This window comes from Porites lutea, chromosome 12 (genome assembly GCF_958299795.1).
Source record: "Porites lutea chromosome 12, jaPorLute2.1, whole genome shotgun sequence".
Lineage (NCBI taxonomy): Eukaryota > Metazoa > Cnidaria > Anthozoa > Scleractinia > Poritidae > Porites > Porites lutea.
In genome coordinates, this window is record NC_133212.1 from 8,781,920 (window position 1) to 8,797,186 (window position 15,267).

Consider the following 15,267-nt stretch of genomic DNA (forward strand, 5'->3'; position numbering starts at 1 on the left):
AGTTATTTATATCACAAATTGATTTGATGCGCTTTTTTTCAGGGGGGAGATATGACAATTTCGACGAGCCAGCTCCTCTGGATCTCAGCCGAGGTAGGCTTAAAGTTTCGGAACGTTCTTCCTGCACTTTTACATCATTTCATGCCTATGTTAAATGAACAATGTTTTGTAAGAACACAACACCAAGTCTTTCTCGAGGACATTTTTGCAGACGATTTGTGAAAATGACTAGTCGTATTACACATTGGTATGCATGTTCGAGAATGGTTGATCATTTACTCAAGATGCAGGGCACTTATAATTGAAATATTATTCAGCTTAAGCGTATTATAGTTATTTTTATGATAATAATAGACGTCTCTTGAATAAGAATATTAAATAAGTTCGTGACTGTACTATTTATAACAGTGTCAATGCAGCGAAAAATTCTTTGCTACCCGGTTTGTCGTCAGGCTTGTTGACATTACAAACTCCCGCCTCATGAAAAATTTTCGTAGTGGAAAAAAATCGCAGAATTTGTAATGACGGCTAATAATTTTAAAAAGAGCAAAAGCGTTATCATTCAGCGTTTTCAGCTGCTTAGAGTGTCAGAAACTGAGAAAAACGTTTCTCAATGTTGTTGATTGACTGGCGGTTATATTATTGTGCACGTGTGATTCTAGTGTGAAAATCTTGTCACGTGGAAAATTTTTCATTGAAATATAAACAAATAAGAGGAAGTTGAGTATTCTATGTTTCGTGCTTTTGCTTGACTGCACCTAATTCCAAACTTCTGCAGGCAGGAGAACTATAATTTATTTATTCTTGTATTACTTTGATGTAATGATATTGTCACAGAATCAATTTCAGTTAATTCATTCAAGAGTTTAGCTTATATGCAAATAAGTCATTAATTATGAGCTAAAACCTAGTTTTTACCTTTTGGGGGCTATTTAAAAGGTTCAACATTTGCTTCGTTATGTCCCTTCTACATCTGTTGAACCTAAGTCCAACTTAACTAAAGAGAATCAGGTAGATGGGTCTATTCACCAGTACTTTCACTTTGGGTGCCAATATGCTAGTTGTTGCTGTTACGGGTTAAAATTAAATTCAGCTTAAATTTTTTTAACCTGGGTTGATTCTCAATTTTCTTGTCTCCTAGCCCTAATTATTTATGAGTTAGGGCTAGGGGGCAAAGAAAATTGAGAATCAACCCAGGTTAAAAAATTTTAACCTGAATATAATTTTGACCTGGAACATTGCCACTGGCTGTCATTTTCAAGACTACATGCTCAATGCTGTATTCTTTTGGTTTCTGCTTGGACTTTATATATACCGTCCATTCATGGTGTCCTCTGTGTTTCATTGTTAGACCTGGCTTGGTTTTGTGTAATACTCACCGCCATGCATAATTCTCTGTTTGTAGATCCTGTTGACAACATGAAAGATCTCTTGAATCAAATCACCAGCAAGGAAATGTCAACTGCCAAACAAATGGGATATGTCAACAATTTTACAAAGGTAATGTACAGTACATGTAAAAACCTGTCAATGTTTGCTAGTCTGCATTTATTATTACAAACTGGCAAACTTTTGAAGAACAATCATCAGGATGCTTTCCTTTAGCACCTTTTTCTCTAGCCTGCATTGCAAATGTAATTTAACCTTGGTTAGTAACGGTTGGAAAGCAGTAGTGATATCCTTGTCCTGGGCCCCAATGGACTTTATAAATTACCAGAAGTTTGTTTCGAATTTCCTTTCATCTTGATTGGCAAATTAACAATGACTTTTATCAGGCCAATCGAGGCATGTACTCAAAATCCTTGTACACAAGTGGGGATGCTTTTTTGCAGACGGACTTAACCAGAGTTTGATATGTAAAGAAAAGTGCAATAATTTCATTTCTCAATTTAATCAACAGTTAATTCAAAGTGTTGGTGAGAATGCAAATTTGGGATACTCTCTGGAAGATATCATCAAATGGTATGTATCATGATCAGTTGACATACTGTATTTAGACAACTCCCACGAGCAAAGAAGAGACATGATATATGACAGCACTGCTCAATCACTGACAACAGCTTGGATATTAATAAGTGGCTTCTTTTTCTTTTTGTAGCCTTATGCTGCCCCTTGTTTCGACTGCCAAAGAAGTCAGAGCCGCAGGTTTACGAGCCTTCCGTCATCTGTTTTCCGATAGCAAAACTCTCTCCAAAATGCTAGACTTCAGGATTGACATATTTGTTGTTAGGTAATAAACATATTTACTCAAAATCGTTGTTTTAGGTTGTATTGCAACTTGCATTAAATTGCAACTTCATCTTTTCTCTAGATCTCATCTAGCCTATAAGCAAGCTCTCCCAAAGGTACAGGGGTGGGTAAGGGAAAGGAGAGCTTCCCCCATCCCCTTCCCCTTGGGAGAGCTTGCTCACAGGCTAGAACTCTTCATCACCCATGTCTAGAAAATGACTTGCATTGGGGTATAATATAACTGGTCTCATATGCATTTGTAGAAGGGAGGGGTTGGGGGGGGGGGGTAATCTTCTGCTTCTTGTGACACACGTCAAGGGGGTACCTACCTAGCCTCCCTGTACCCCTTGACCTATTTTACTTGTTGTGCTGCTGAAAATCATTACACTTTTTTGCCAGAAATATTTTCTGTCTTGAGGAGGTGTTGACCTCATTACTAAGAGTTTATAGTGCACATACAGAGTTTTCGTGACCTTATTTCTTGGCTTTTAATTTAGGTCAATGGATATGGTACATAGTGCTTTTGAGGTGGAGCGTGTTCAGGCCTTGAGGCTCATAAGAAAGGTCTGTAACCATTGCTTTTCTTGAGAATAATGAGTCATATTTTAAAATCCATTTTTTTTCTTTTTGAAAAATTTACTTAGAAAATTTTACTTGAACTTTACCCTCTAACCGCATTTATTTTTTAAAGAGTTTAGACACAGTCACGTGAGTGGCTGAAAAATAATGTTTTATGACCAAGTAGTGTTCATTTTTGAGTACAGTCAACTCTCTCCAAGACGGACACCTTTGGGACCGGCACTAAGTGTCTGTCTTAGAGAGATGTCCGTCTTATAAAGAGTCATATAAAGGGAATAAACAAAGGCAGGGACCAACTCTAGGTGTTTGTTTTACAGATGTTTCCGTCTTATAGAGGTGTCTGTTAAGAGAGAGCGGACTGTAATATCCTTATATGCACCCCAAAGTTTTCCCTATGTAGACCCATATGTATATTTTTTTGTTTCGGCCTCTGTTTCTTCTTGATTATTCCGTGTTGGAGTCTGTTTTTGCACGATCATTTAATAGAGATTTTGGGTGATCTGTGCTTGAGTTTAAGCTACATGTACAATCACAGATGTTGTTTTCAGAGTAGGAAAGTATAGTCAGCTCTCTCTAAACAGACACTGCTATAAGACAGACACCAAGGATACCAAGACTTGGTTCCTGCATTTCTTTACTCCTTTTGTTTGACTTTCCATAAGATGGACATCACTCTTAGACAGACGCTTAGTGCAAGGGTGGCACAGTTGGTTAGTGCGTGGCCTTCTGTGCACGAGGTCCCTTAGTTCAATCCCTGGTGACATCACATCCTTGTTTCAACTTCTCTCCTTTCTGTGTAGCTTTGACTAGCTGTAAATACCCTTAAAACAGAGCATTGATGGAGAGAAGGGGGTAAAATGTTTTCACTGTTGACCTCAAGTTTATCAGTTATTATTAATGCCACAAGTTACAGCACGTAAAATAATGTTGCTTTACCTTTACCTATTACCTTTTAGTACTGGCCCCAAAGGTTTCCGTCTTTTAGAGAGAGTGGTCTGTAGATACATATAATTATGGTAGATTTCCTTGTCAAAAGCTAACTTTGTTTGTCGATGTGATTCTCTTTTTCTTGTAAATAGGTTATTGCTGTTAGTCCTGAGCTGTTTCCAATGTCAATGGCTGCTGCTCTTGTGTCTGTCGGTAATGACGAAGGTGATGATGCAGATAGACTTCGAAGAGCTTGTGTTGCCACCCTCTGTGAACTTGGTATGACTAAGCTTGTTAGTTGCATTTTGTAAGAAAGGCTCAGTTGCATCCTTGGTTTAAATTTTATTTTCTTTTGTTTTAAACTCATAATCAACATTTTTCTACCCTCAAGTAAACCTAAATTAAATGTAAATGTTTTGTTATTGTTATCCACGTTTTTGGCTTGACAGACTGAAGTTTGAAGATGTTCTTGCCCAGACAAAACTAGATTGTTTTGTACAGGTGGCTTTAACTGTAGCCTTTTTAAGAGCGGATGTCAGTAAATATCGACCAGAGGTCTACAAAAGTGAAAAATCGAAAATTCTCAAGAAAATTCACAAAGTAGCACTAGGTAAGCTATTACTTCGATCCAATAATTATTTTCCACGTGCGGGGGGGGTTATTGGTTTCGCGGCTCTCGGACCGGGGTTTCCAGGCCCTAGACCATGTGTCACAAAAAAATCGTTTTAAAATTCAAATCCATTGTAATGCGGACAACAAGTAACTTATTCAGGAGAGTACATAATTGCACACATTTTAAGTGGTGACTCAGTTTGAACGAAAATGTAATATTTTGGAGATTTTTCATTATTTTCAATATTTTGAACGTTTTCGTTCAATGAAAAAATGGCAAATTTCAAAGCCCAAAATCGTCGACTGGTACCTCGATTTCAGTAACGAGTCTTATACCACATTAAAGAGCGTTATCTCTTCTTTCAAAATCTGTTTTCAAAACTACGGGCAACCTAAAAGAAAATTTTTGAGGCCAAAAGATACAAGTAGTACTTTTCTGAAATATGAGCTTTCCAGACTCGGCGGGCTGATGCTAAAAACTCAGAAAAATGCAATAAGAAATCAGTTTGAGCAACAGTGGTTTAACGTTATCAGCTCTCAGAAACCAACACGTGTTTATCGAGCGATCTGATAAAATTTAAAGCCGTTTCCCAACAAGAAAAGCAGAGTTTAGCCATCTTCTGCTACCAAACGCACGAGTCACGTAAGGTTGTCAATTCACGCGGTGAAAAAATGGATGATTATGGAAGGATTATCGAATTCTTGCCTAACCTGAGGGATTTCCCAATTTCCCGTGATGTAGGATTAGGGGTAGGAAAAAAGCCCATAGCCTGCTCCTGTCTTTGTAAATTTCCTCAAGATCAAAAATTTCAGTAAGAACCGAAAAAAACAGCGTAAAGGAGGTGCACACACCTTGACCTAGCCAGGGAAAAGGGGCTTCTGATTGAGCTAAACTGTCATTGATGCATGGTGCAATTAGTTAGACCTGTTACTATCCTCCGCGCAACCACAGGAACAAGTCCAGCCGTTTGGGCCCGGGGGGGAGTTTCGGGGACTTTCTGGGGTAGGGGGCGGGACAAATCGAAAATAACTTCTCTTTGTTTTTGTGAAGTACATCATTTCTCGCACAGTTGATAGACTTTTGTACATTATGCTTTTGCTTCCCCACTAAAATGCTCCACCTTAATGCTCCATTTTTCCCACTAAAATGCTCGGTCTCCCCAAAAAAGTCACTACAATGCTCGGATAATGCTCATTATGCAAACGTTTTTTTTAAATTAATTTCAAAGTTTACACTTACAAAAATGTGCAAGTGTTGCAAGTAACAACGACAACGAGTACAAGTTCATAAATACAGCCAAAAAAACAGCTGTATTAGGTTTTTTGTGAATTTTGAGTTTTAGTCTTCATTTTCTTTAAAAACGCAGGAGCTCGTGGGGCATGGGCTCCTGAAAAAAGTTAATTTCCATTTTATTTTCTCAGAAAAATTAATTTTCTGGGGAAAATGCCACTAAAATGCTCGAATAATGCTCAATGCTTTTGCCTCACTAAACTGCTCGAAAAAATGCTAGCCTAATGTACAAAAGCCTAACGGTTGACAAGATGACAGCGGACTCCATAGCTGTGGAAAGGCCCTTTTGAAACATGTCCCGGCACTTTGCAGGGCATTACGAAATTGACGTCAACACCTTGAATCAACTCCATGAACAGGGAGAGGTGATAAGTCCCATCTTAAAAGATGCTTGATGTCTAGACGTGAATAGTCTGTCCGCAGTCATTTTTCATTTTGTATATCGGGACCATTTGACATTTGACCATTTGACCATTTGACATTATATTTGACCATTTTGACCCCACCCCATTGCACTTGCGGTCAATAAATCATCGCGTTTTTCATTTTTTTATGCGTGTTCGAGAGCCTCCAAAGGGAATACTGAGGGTCTTTGTACAGTTTCATAATTCAGTTTATTTTACCGACAAAAAAGAACAAAACAAAGCAAAAGACAAGTATACAGAAATACGCAGAAGCAATGTGGTGAGGAAGCCCAAAAAGAAACCATAAGGCTTAGGTCATCCCCTTTTCGTTCGTTCGTCGAATAGGTTTCCTGGTTTTGGGCGGGTCGGTCGGTGGGGTGTGAAGAAAAATCACAAGAAATCTGAGAACAGGAGGCCTGAAACACCAGCATCATTGCCGTGGAGCCTGAAAACAACAAGACATGGTCACCAAATCGACACAAACTCAACATGGCGGAAAATGTGATGGTCAATTTCATAAAAAAAAAGACCCAAAAAGGGTTAAAAGCAAAAAGGATACACCACCGAACGTTTTATGCCTGGAAATGCTGTTATAATGCTCATTTCTTAGATTAAAAGAATTAATTTAAGTCCAAAAAAAATAGACCTTGTCGTTTCTTTTTCTTGCTTTTTTAAAAAATGCCAAAAAACTGGGTCTGTTGGACAACACTAAACGGAGAAAAAATTAATATAGGTATTAAGCTCCCTTAAAGTATAAAAAAATAAGTTTACAAGGACAGGTTCGAACGTATACTGAGTAACTAAATGATAAAAATTTGATCAAAATTAAATGAAAGGCTAAGAGTCTAAGTGCTGTCTGATAACGAAACGGTAAACAAGAAGTGCTGCCTGTCATTTAATAGAGACGTGAAATACTGAGTGGGCCACATCCTGAACTCCTGCGAAAACCGGAAGAGAGGAACGCTCAGGGCTAAGGAGACTAAACAGTGGCGTAGCTACTTGTACGCACGGTTCGCACGTGCGTACCCGAAAACGTTGAGGAGAAAAAATAGAATGAAATAAACATAACTAAAAAAATTCGGTTTCCAGAGGAGTGACGACATTAATTGGAGAACCGAATCTTGGATGATTTATTTATATAGCAAGCTTGATGATGTAAAGCGTGAACGCAGTGTTTTCTCCACGACCTGTCTTCGGATTAGACGAAGTAGGGCACAATTACGTCAATGTGTGGTGCTTTTGTCGGTCAAAAATAATGTGACAAAAAGGGGTAAAAAGAGTCATTTGTAAACTAAAGTCGGAGGTACTACAAGCTTGATTTTTAATAGCTGAATTAATGATAAACGGTTGATGTCGATGAACATAACAAGCCGACAGAATTAAATAATTTTAGAGGTTGTGTCATTTCATAAACAGCAAAAATGCTTTTGGTTACAACAGTTAACCCCACTTTTAATAAAGGCACCTTAAAAAAATGTTGAGATTAGGGGTGGGGGGGAGGGGGGGAAGACGATGTAGAAAAAGTTGGGCGTACCTCTGGAAAAATCCTGACTACACACGAAACAACCTCAGTTATCATCTGTCCGGGGTCGTGCTTTCAAGGAAGCGCTGATCAAGAATCACTCATGACGGAATGAAAACTCCTTGTAGCTTCCAGCGAAAAAAAGAGTGACAACAGTGGTAAGCGGTCGTTCTGTGAAATGTAACGCAATCTTTGCCGTTTACAATCTTTCGGCGCTTGGATTTAAAACGTTGTCGTTTGGTATTTTCTCCCCTGTGGATACTTGACATTTCCAATATATGGAAACACCATGCTAAGGTACGAACAACAGACATTCACAACATTGTTTTGTACGCTAAAATCTGATTTCATGGAGGTAAAACGTTTTGAATTTTAAGACTTTTAATATTAGTGCTTTGCCCTCCCTTTGACAACTTCATGTGACTGGTGCACTTGGCAGGAGTTGACAGCTTAAATCTGCCTTTCTTGATAGCAAACGGCATTAATTTATATCAGATCGCTGTATAAACACATCTTGGTTTCTGAAAGCTGATAACATGAAACCACTGTTGCTCAAACTGATTTCTTATTGTATTTTTCCGAGTTTTTAGCATCGGCCCGCTGAGCCTGGAAAGCTCAAATTTCAGAAAAGTACTACTTGTATCTTTTGGTCTCAAAAATTTTCTTTTAAGTTACCCGTAGTTTTGAAAACAGATTTTGAAAGAAGAGATAACGCTCTTTAATGTGGTATAAGACTCATTACTGAAATCGAGGTACCAGTTGACGATTTTGGGCTTTGAAATTTGCCATTTTTTCATTGAACGAAAACGTTCAAAATATTGAAAATAATGAAAAATCTCCAAAATATTACACTTTCGTTCAAACTGAGTAAATCACCACTTAAAATGTGTGCAATTATGTACTCTTCTGAATAAGTTATTTGTTGTCCGCATTACAATGGGTGTGAATTTTAAAACGATTTTTTTGTGACACATGGTCTTGGACCTGGAAAACCCGGTCCGAGAGCCGCGAAACCAATAACCCCCCCGTACGTGGAAAATAATTATCGGATCGAAGTAAAAATTACATTTATGTTAATAGCTTACCTAGTGCTACTTTGTGAATTTTTTTGAGAATTTTCGATTTTTCACTTTTGTAGACCTCTGGTCGATATTTACTGACATCCGCTCTTAAACTTCTGCCTTAGAGGATACAGTTGCAAAAACTTCTTCCGAAACTGTCAACATTATTTAGTCATGTTTTTACCATTGGTGTGACTGTAGAAATGACAGAAGGTACATGTAGTGTTGTGCCATTGGTCATAATTTTTAAAGTGATGCGCAATAGCTGATTATGGAAAGTACTCAATTAATTATAGTGGGGATAAACAAATTAAATAATATTACATGTACTTGTGTGTTGCCTTCTTGATGGTCTCATAATTAAAGAAGAAAGAGGATTAATTTTGATCACCTGAAAGCATAGAAAAAATCCTGAGCTTAGCGGTCCACAGTCAAAAATCTCAAAAAGTTTGTATTAGATGTACTTTGACACGCGAAAAGGTGAAAAGTAAATGGAATTCTCAAAAAATTGTTCTGATTATAATTGATGATCAATCAAGTGGATCAATCCGATTATTTCTGATGATCGATTATGAAATCTCAGCTGAGTCACAACTTTGGTAGAAGGTCCAAAAATGTCATGTCTGTTTTGATCTGTAGCAAATGCATGTGCAACCAATTATTTTATTCGCTAATCATTGCATTTGTTTAATCTGATCATTTCTCTCTGTCTTTGTAGCCGTAAAGAACATTACGACAGCATCTTATTGTGGGGGGATCAATACCATTATAAGAAACATACTGGATACTCAGGTGCTGAAGTGTATAATGTTTTATTTTGGTCATGGTGGATAAGAAATTTTTCAGCTCACAGGTTGTGATAACTATGCTGTATTCTTTTTCAACAGTTGCCACGATTTAACGAGTCTCTGATGGCAACGTTACTTTACCTGTTAAACAGCCCTGAGTCAAGGCAGTACATGCGATCAGATGTTGGATTAGAGGCATGTTTGTTTGGTTCTTTTATTTTTTATTGTCTCTGTCATTTTCACGTTCATTTTCATTATTATCTTAACCATAATGTTTATTATTGTTATTATTATTATTATTATTATTATTATTATTATTGTTATAACTATTATCATATTTATTCAAATCAGCGCCCAACCTCGAATTAGTGCCCACCTCGAATAACTGCCCATCCTGAAGGCAGAAAAAGTTAATAAGTGCCTAGCCTCAAATAAGCGCCCAGCCCCACCCCACCCCCCTTCCCCCTCCCACCCCCCCCAAAATTGAATAAGTTCTAATAAGAGAGTGAGACGAAGACAAGGTTTTCTTCAGAGTATTTTACAGAAACTTTGCTTTGTTGCATCTTCACATTTTGTTTTATTATTTATTGTTTTGTTGCAAAATAAACATACTACACTTGCTGAAAATAGTGAAAATTGAAAAGGCGTCTGCTCTCAACCAAAAATTTAATAAGCGGCCATGGCAGTTATTCTAATAAATACATTATTATTATTATTATTATTATTATTATTATTATTATTATTATTATTATTACATGATTATTATTAACTGCTACACTTTGCTAACAATTCATTTAAAAATTTATTACTGACAGAATTTTTGTTTATTTTGCAGTCCATTTTAGCACCCTTTACCGACCTCCATTACAGACATAATCCAGATACTCCAGAAACACATTTAAGGTAACAGGAATTAGAGGTGGTTAACCCTTTAAGTCCCAATAACGACCAACAGCAGTTTTCTCCTAACAATGTCCATACATTGTCAAGAGATAAGGTTGTGAGAATATAAAAAATGATCACAAAATAGAAAATGCCTTGATGTTTTATTAAATTCTCTCAACTAATTCTTAAAGGAAATGTATGGAGATCAGTTTGGAGAATTTGTATGCGGATATTGGGGCTTAAAGGGTTAAGCATTAATTTTATATTTGCTAATTGTGGACATTATAAAACAATATAGCTTAAATGAATGACCCTTACTTTACCCCCAGCTCAACATTGATAACATTAAGGCTAGTGGACCAAAGCAAGTATCAAACATTGATACTGTGTAATTAATTTAATTTCATGTAATGAAGCAACTTGGTAAGAATCCTAACTGACAAGGTCCCAAGGCAATGGTTGAGAAAACGTTTGAGTTTAGACTCTCTTTCCTACAAGTTTCAAACTTTGATACTACGGCTAGCCCTACCTACCTGAGTCAATTAACATAAGACCATGTTTAATGAATAGATAATATGTATCACACAAGCAAGTTGCTAATTAAATTTTTTTTCCTTTACTGTAGGGATGACAGGAACAACCGATTACAAGCCAGCAAGATGGCTATAGTTACAGTTTTCAGATCTTGGTCAGGTGAGATCCTAAATTAACTGAATGGAGTTCTGGAGGTAATGGCAAGTAACTTCAAACTATCTCACACATGCATTATGATGCATTTAAATGCACTTTAAAGGAGTTAACCACTAATCGCGTCTTCAATGCCAGATGTCTTCGATCATTTGGCATGCGCATGCCCAGTTGTTTGCTACTTCCTTCACTTGATTGAGATCAAGTGGATCGATTTTTCTTCGTGCTGTGTTGTCCATGCCATGAGTTTCCTTTCAGCCCTTTTCTCCCCCCCCCACCACCACCCCCTCTCCCTATGGTTCTTTTACCACTGATATTTTTCAGTGTGATGCTTACCTGTTTGTTTCCTTCTTTTGTGGGGGCCTTTGGCTGGGTTGCGCTGTTATGCCAGCCATGGGGCGTTATTCATTTTATCATCTGGCTGCCAAAAGTGAAAGCCCCTGGATACTTCAGGCACCCATCCTTCACTTAGCGATGCAGTTGTTAACAAAATCGTTTTCAAAATTAGAAGTTAAGTGTATTAAATGGAACCCCATTATAAGTGGACAGCCTTTTCATTGAGATTTGTATAAACTAATATAAATGAAACAGAGAATTAAACCCATGTTAGTGAATTAATATGCTCTATTATGTTTTTTTTGTGTGTGATATTAGGCATCATCAGTTTATGTCGGCCAGATGGAAAAGGTGTCCAGTCATTGTTGGGTGTGTTCTGTTTGCCAAACTCTGATGTCAGAGTAAGTAACCAATAAAGTAACCTTAGAAAACGGCCGTCATTTCGCAATGCCACTACTGGTTTCCATGTGAAATGACGTCTGAGCAACAACTGCAGAAATTCCAGACTGATGAAGTTTCACTACTCAGATCTGGTTAGTGCTTTTGATTGGTCATGTCGCAAGGGAAATTTGTTCCAGCCAATCAAAAGCACTACCCAGATCAGGGTAGTGAATGTTGTCAGTCTGGAATTTCTGCAGTCAAGGCTCAGATGTCAGTTCACGGGGAAACCAGTGATGACATCGTGAAATGTCACATGTTTTCTCAGGGTATAAAATATGTCATTTGCCCTTAAATTTTGCTGCGATTACAATGGCGTGAGCATCAGCTGATTTAAATAATAGTTTTATATAATGTGGTTTTTACTCACGTTAAATGTGTTTAATGTTTTCTTCACAGAGAGGTGTTATGGAAATATTGTTTGAGATTTTCCAGCTCAAGGAGCCTGATTGGACGGATGACTTTCAACTAGCTCTTGTTAGTGTTGGTAAGGCACATAAAACCCATCTTGATATTCTTTAATTGGTCAAACTCATTATTTAGATGTACCATCGGTTTTGTCCAACACAAACACCATCCCCTGGGACCTGCAGCTGTTAACGTCTGTTATGGGAGGTATCTGCCTTATAGATAAAACCCCATAACTCTGGCTTATCATTTTTGCAGACCCTTGTCAAATGCAAGATTCCTGGAAACTCTCAGAAGGATTTGTGGCAGAAGAAGGCAAAGCACTCTTGCCTCACCGTGCCACTGGCAGGTAACTGTGGATGGTTTGGCTAACCTTATTATTCTTAGCCTCGTACGCATCCTTGTCGTCATCATGTTGAATACTGTCAGTATTTTCCTCATCACCAATTTCATTGTCATTATTGTTATCACATCAGTTGATGGTATTAAACACTGGTTATTGACTTTGACGAAACGAGCGCAACTAGTTTGTGACTCGCCTGACAGCCTACAAGACGAGACTGACTACCTAAACAACGTTTTTAGTAAAAAACAACTACAACGCGGACTTTGTTAGACGAAACACTCACAGTAAGGCCGATTCCAACACTCACACCAACGTTAACTCTGGCCCTGTTACGACGGCCTCTATACCCTGCATCAGAGGCATTTCTGAAGCTATCGCACGTATACTACAACCTTACAACATATGCGTTGCACACAGACCCATAACAACTTTACGACGACTACTTACTAATGTCAAGGACAAAGACAAACCGAAGTACAGACAGGGAGCAGTATACAACATCAAATGCGGCGACTTTTGGGCTATTTAAATTGGTGAGACCAGAAACCTTAGCTCGCGACTGACTGAACACAAACGAGCGACAAGAAATGGTAATGTCAACAATCACGTTGCTGAACACCATTTACAGACGAAACATCAAATCGTCTGGGACTCTGCAACATGTATTACGTATCCTGCAGACTACTATCCGCGACTCACTTTAGAAAGCTGGTTTACTAACGTAGAACAAACACCACTAAATCGTAGTCAACAGTTACCGGCACTGTACAAACGACTCACTGAGGGATTCAAGCAAAACTGACTACGAGAATGACTGGAAAACCGACAATTTGACTTAGAAAAAACGGTCACTAAACTGTGACAATAGATAGATCGAAACGTACCAGTGACATTTCGAGTCTTCATGGCAAATAACAGTCAGGTCAATAAGCAGCGTTGACGTGACGTGATACGGCTCACTTTGACTCTGAAGATGACCACCGCACAGGTTGTCGAAACATCAGTCGCTCACTCATCGTCATCGTCATCACCACCACCACCACCACCACCACCACCACTATCATCATCATCATTATCACTTCAACAATGTTATTTCATTTCAACAATTCAAATGCAATGAAGTTAATTTTTATTCTTCTGTGAAATAATAATCTAATTCTTTAGTATTTAAAAATGTTGTCCGCAGATCATGTGCGCCAGGAGTTTAGTTTTCCTTGGACACTGGCCAATTTTTGAATATTCTATGGTCATCTTCATTCTCATTCTCATCTTCACTGTGGTCATCATCATCATACTAATCAACCTCATCAACATTATGTCACCTTGGTCACCATCTTCATTATCGTCCTCATCATAAACTTGAAGCTTTCTTCTAATCCAATAGTTTCACTTACCTTTTTTTTTTTTAGAACAAACCTTGCAAAGAACTACATAGCCCTGGTTTTAGCTGCTTTCATAAATGCTGGACTACTTGAGGTTAGTACTGAAATGTTCTTAAATTTCTCCACACAACAAACTGATCTTATCCAACCCTGTCTTATGTTGGCAAATTTTATACTGTAAAATCAACAGTTGTCAGTCTTGGTTGTGAACTTTTAGTTTCCACTTGTATAAGAGCTAGTTTTTAGCGGAGCTCGTGCAGCCTCCAAGAAATTTTGGTTGTGACGAAATGGTCCATGCGTTCGTCCGTCCGTCCGTCCGTGCGTAAGTCCACACCGTCATGTTTGCCGACACTTACTAGCAGTCTGTGTAAAACTTGATATTGGACATCCACGCAATTGTCAATTGACAGCTGTCAAAAAGGTATCCGCTGACCAGAGTCACCTGGCTGTATCACGGGCTCAGGTGTACAACTCATTGAAGTTCTCCGCTGACCAGTTAATGGTTTTTAATTGATCGTAGGCTCAGGTTCTTTTTTAATGAGGAATTCATTTTGCTACTTACTTGTGGCAAATGTTGAATAACTGCAGCAAAAACAATTTTTTAAAAGATCCCACGAGAGCGTCACTTTTGGTCTTGGCTAAATCTATGTATTAATATTGTGGTTTGATTGTTTGTTTTTGTTACAGAGCCTTGTAGAGGTCATAACATCATCCGATCCGTTCATTTCAGTCAGAGCGACCATTCTTTTAGGAGAACTGCTGCACTTGGTTTGTAAATATGATAATGATTATAAAGATTTATACTTCATTAAGGAGACCGGCTGAAACTTTGACCGGATTCTTCGTTCTCACGGAACTGGCCAATATTTTCGCCCTGTTTACACGGAACTGATGACGCAGGTTGAATTTTAAATTTTGTCAGAGGTTTTACCTTTGCGGTACAAAAATTTAGACGGTCGTAGTGTTCACATTGCGCCGGTTAAATTTTAGACCGAACCGGCTAAAAATTTGACCTAAAATTTTAGTGTTCTGATTTTTGAACGGCTAGGCGTTCAAATTTTCGTACGGTTAGCTTGGTTCCGCTTGAACGGCACACCTAAACGGACGAATTTTGGACCAGTCGAAAATTCGTGGGGAACCGGGTGACCTTAGATCACTTAAAGGCAAAATACCATTTTTCGTCCTGTTTCTTGGCTGTTTTACAAGAATTCTTATTCTCAACGTAACAATATAATACTGGGAAGTGGTCTGTCAACAGCAAAAAGTCACAATAATCTCAGTGACCACTTATTAGCATTCGATGCAAATGTTTCTTCCTTTACATTGGCCGAGAGCCCACCACGTGACCTGCAAATAACTGTCTACAAATTAT

At 38.2% G+C, this 15,267-nt stretch overlaps 1 protein-coding gene across 1 annotated transcript in view; it reads left to right on the forward strand.

Moving 5' to 3' along the window:
- LOC140921209 (rapamycin-insensitive companion of mTOR-like) overlaps positions 1 to 15,267 on the forward strand; it is a 41,592-nt gene that overhangs the window by 355 nt on the left and 25,970 nt on the right. The window contains exons 2-16 of the mRNA XM_073371187.1: positions 43 to 93; positions 1,406 to 1,500; positions 1,901 to 1,962; positions 2,099 to 2,230; positions 2,727 to 2,793; positions 3,888 to 4,014; positions 9,344 to 9,417; positions 9,513 to 9,608; positions 10,249 to 10,316; positions 10,924 to 10,991; positions 11,640 to 11,722; positions 12,159 to 12,246; positions 12,426 to 12,516; positions 13,923 to 13,989; positions 14,583 to 14,663. Coding sequence (XP_073227288.1) covers positions 43 to 93; positions 1,406 to 1,500; positions 1,901 to 1,962; positions 2,099 to 2,230; positions 2,727 to 2,793; positions 3,888 to 4,014; positions 9,344 to 9,417; positions 9,513 to 9,608; positions 10,249 to 10,316; positions 10,924 to 10,991; positions 11,640 to 11,722; positions 12,159 to 12,246; positions 12,426 to 12,516; positions 13,923 to 13,989; positions 14,583 to 14,663 — 1,250 coding nt within the window. The remainder of the gene's footprint in view (positions 1 to 42; positions 94 to 1,405; positions 1,501 to 1,900; positions 1,963 to 2,098; positions 2,231 to 2,726; positions 2,794 to 3,887; positions 4,015 to 9,343; positions 9,418 to 9,512; positions 9,609 to 10,248; positions 10,317 to 10,923; positions 10,992 to 11,639; positions 11,723 to 12,158; positions 12,247 to 12,425; positions 12,517 to 13,922; positions 13,990 to 14,582; positions 14,664 to 15,267) is intronic.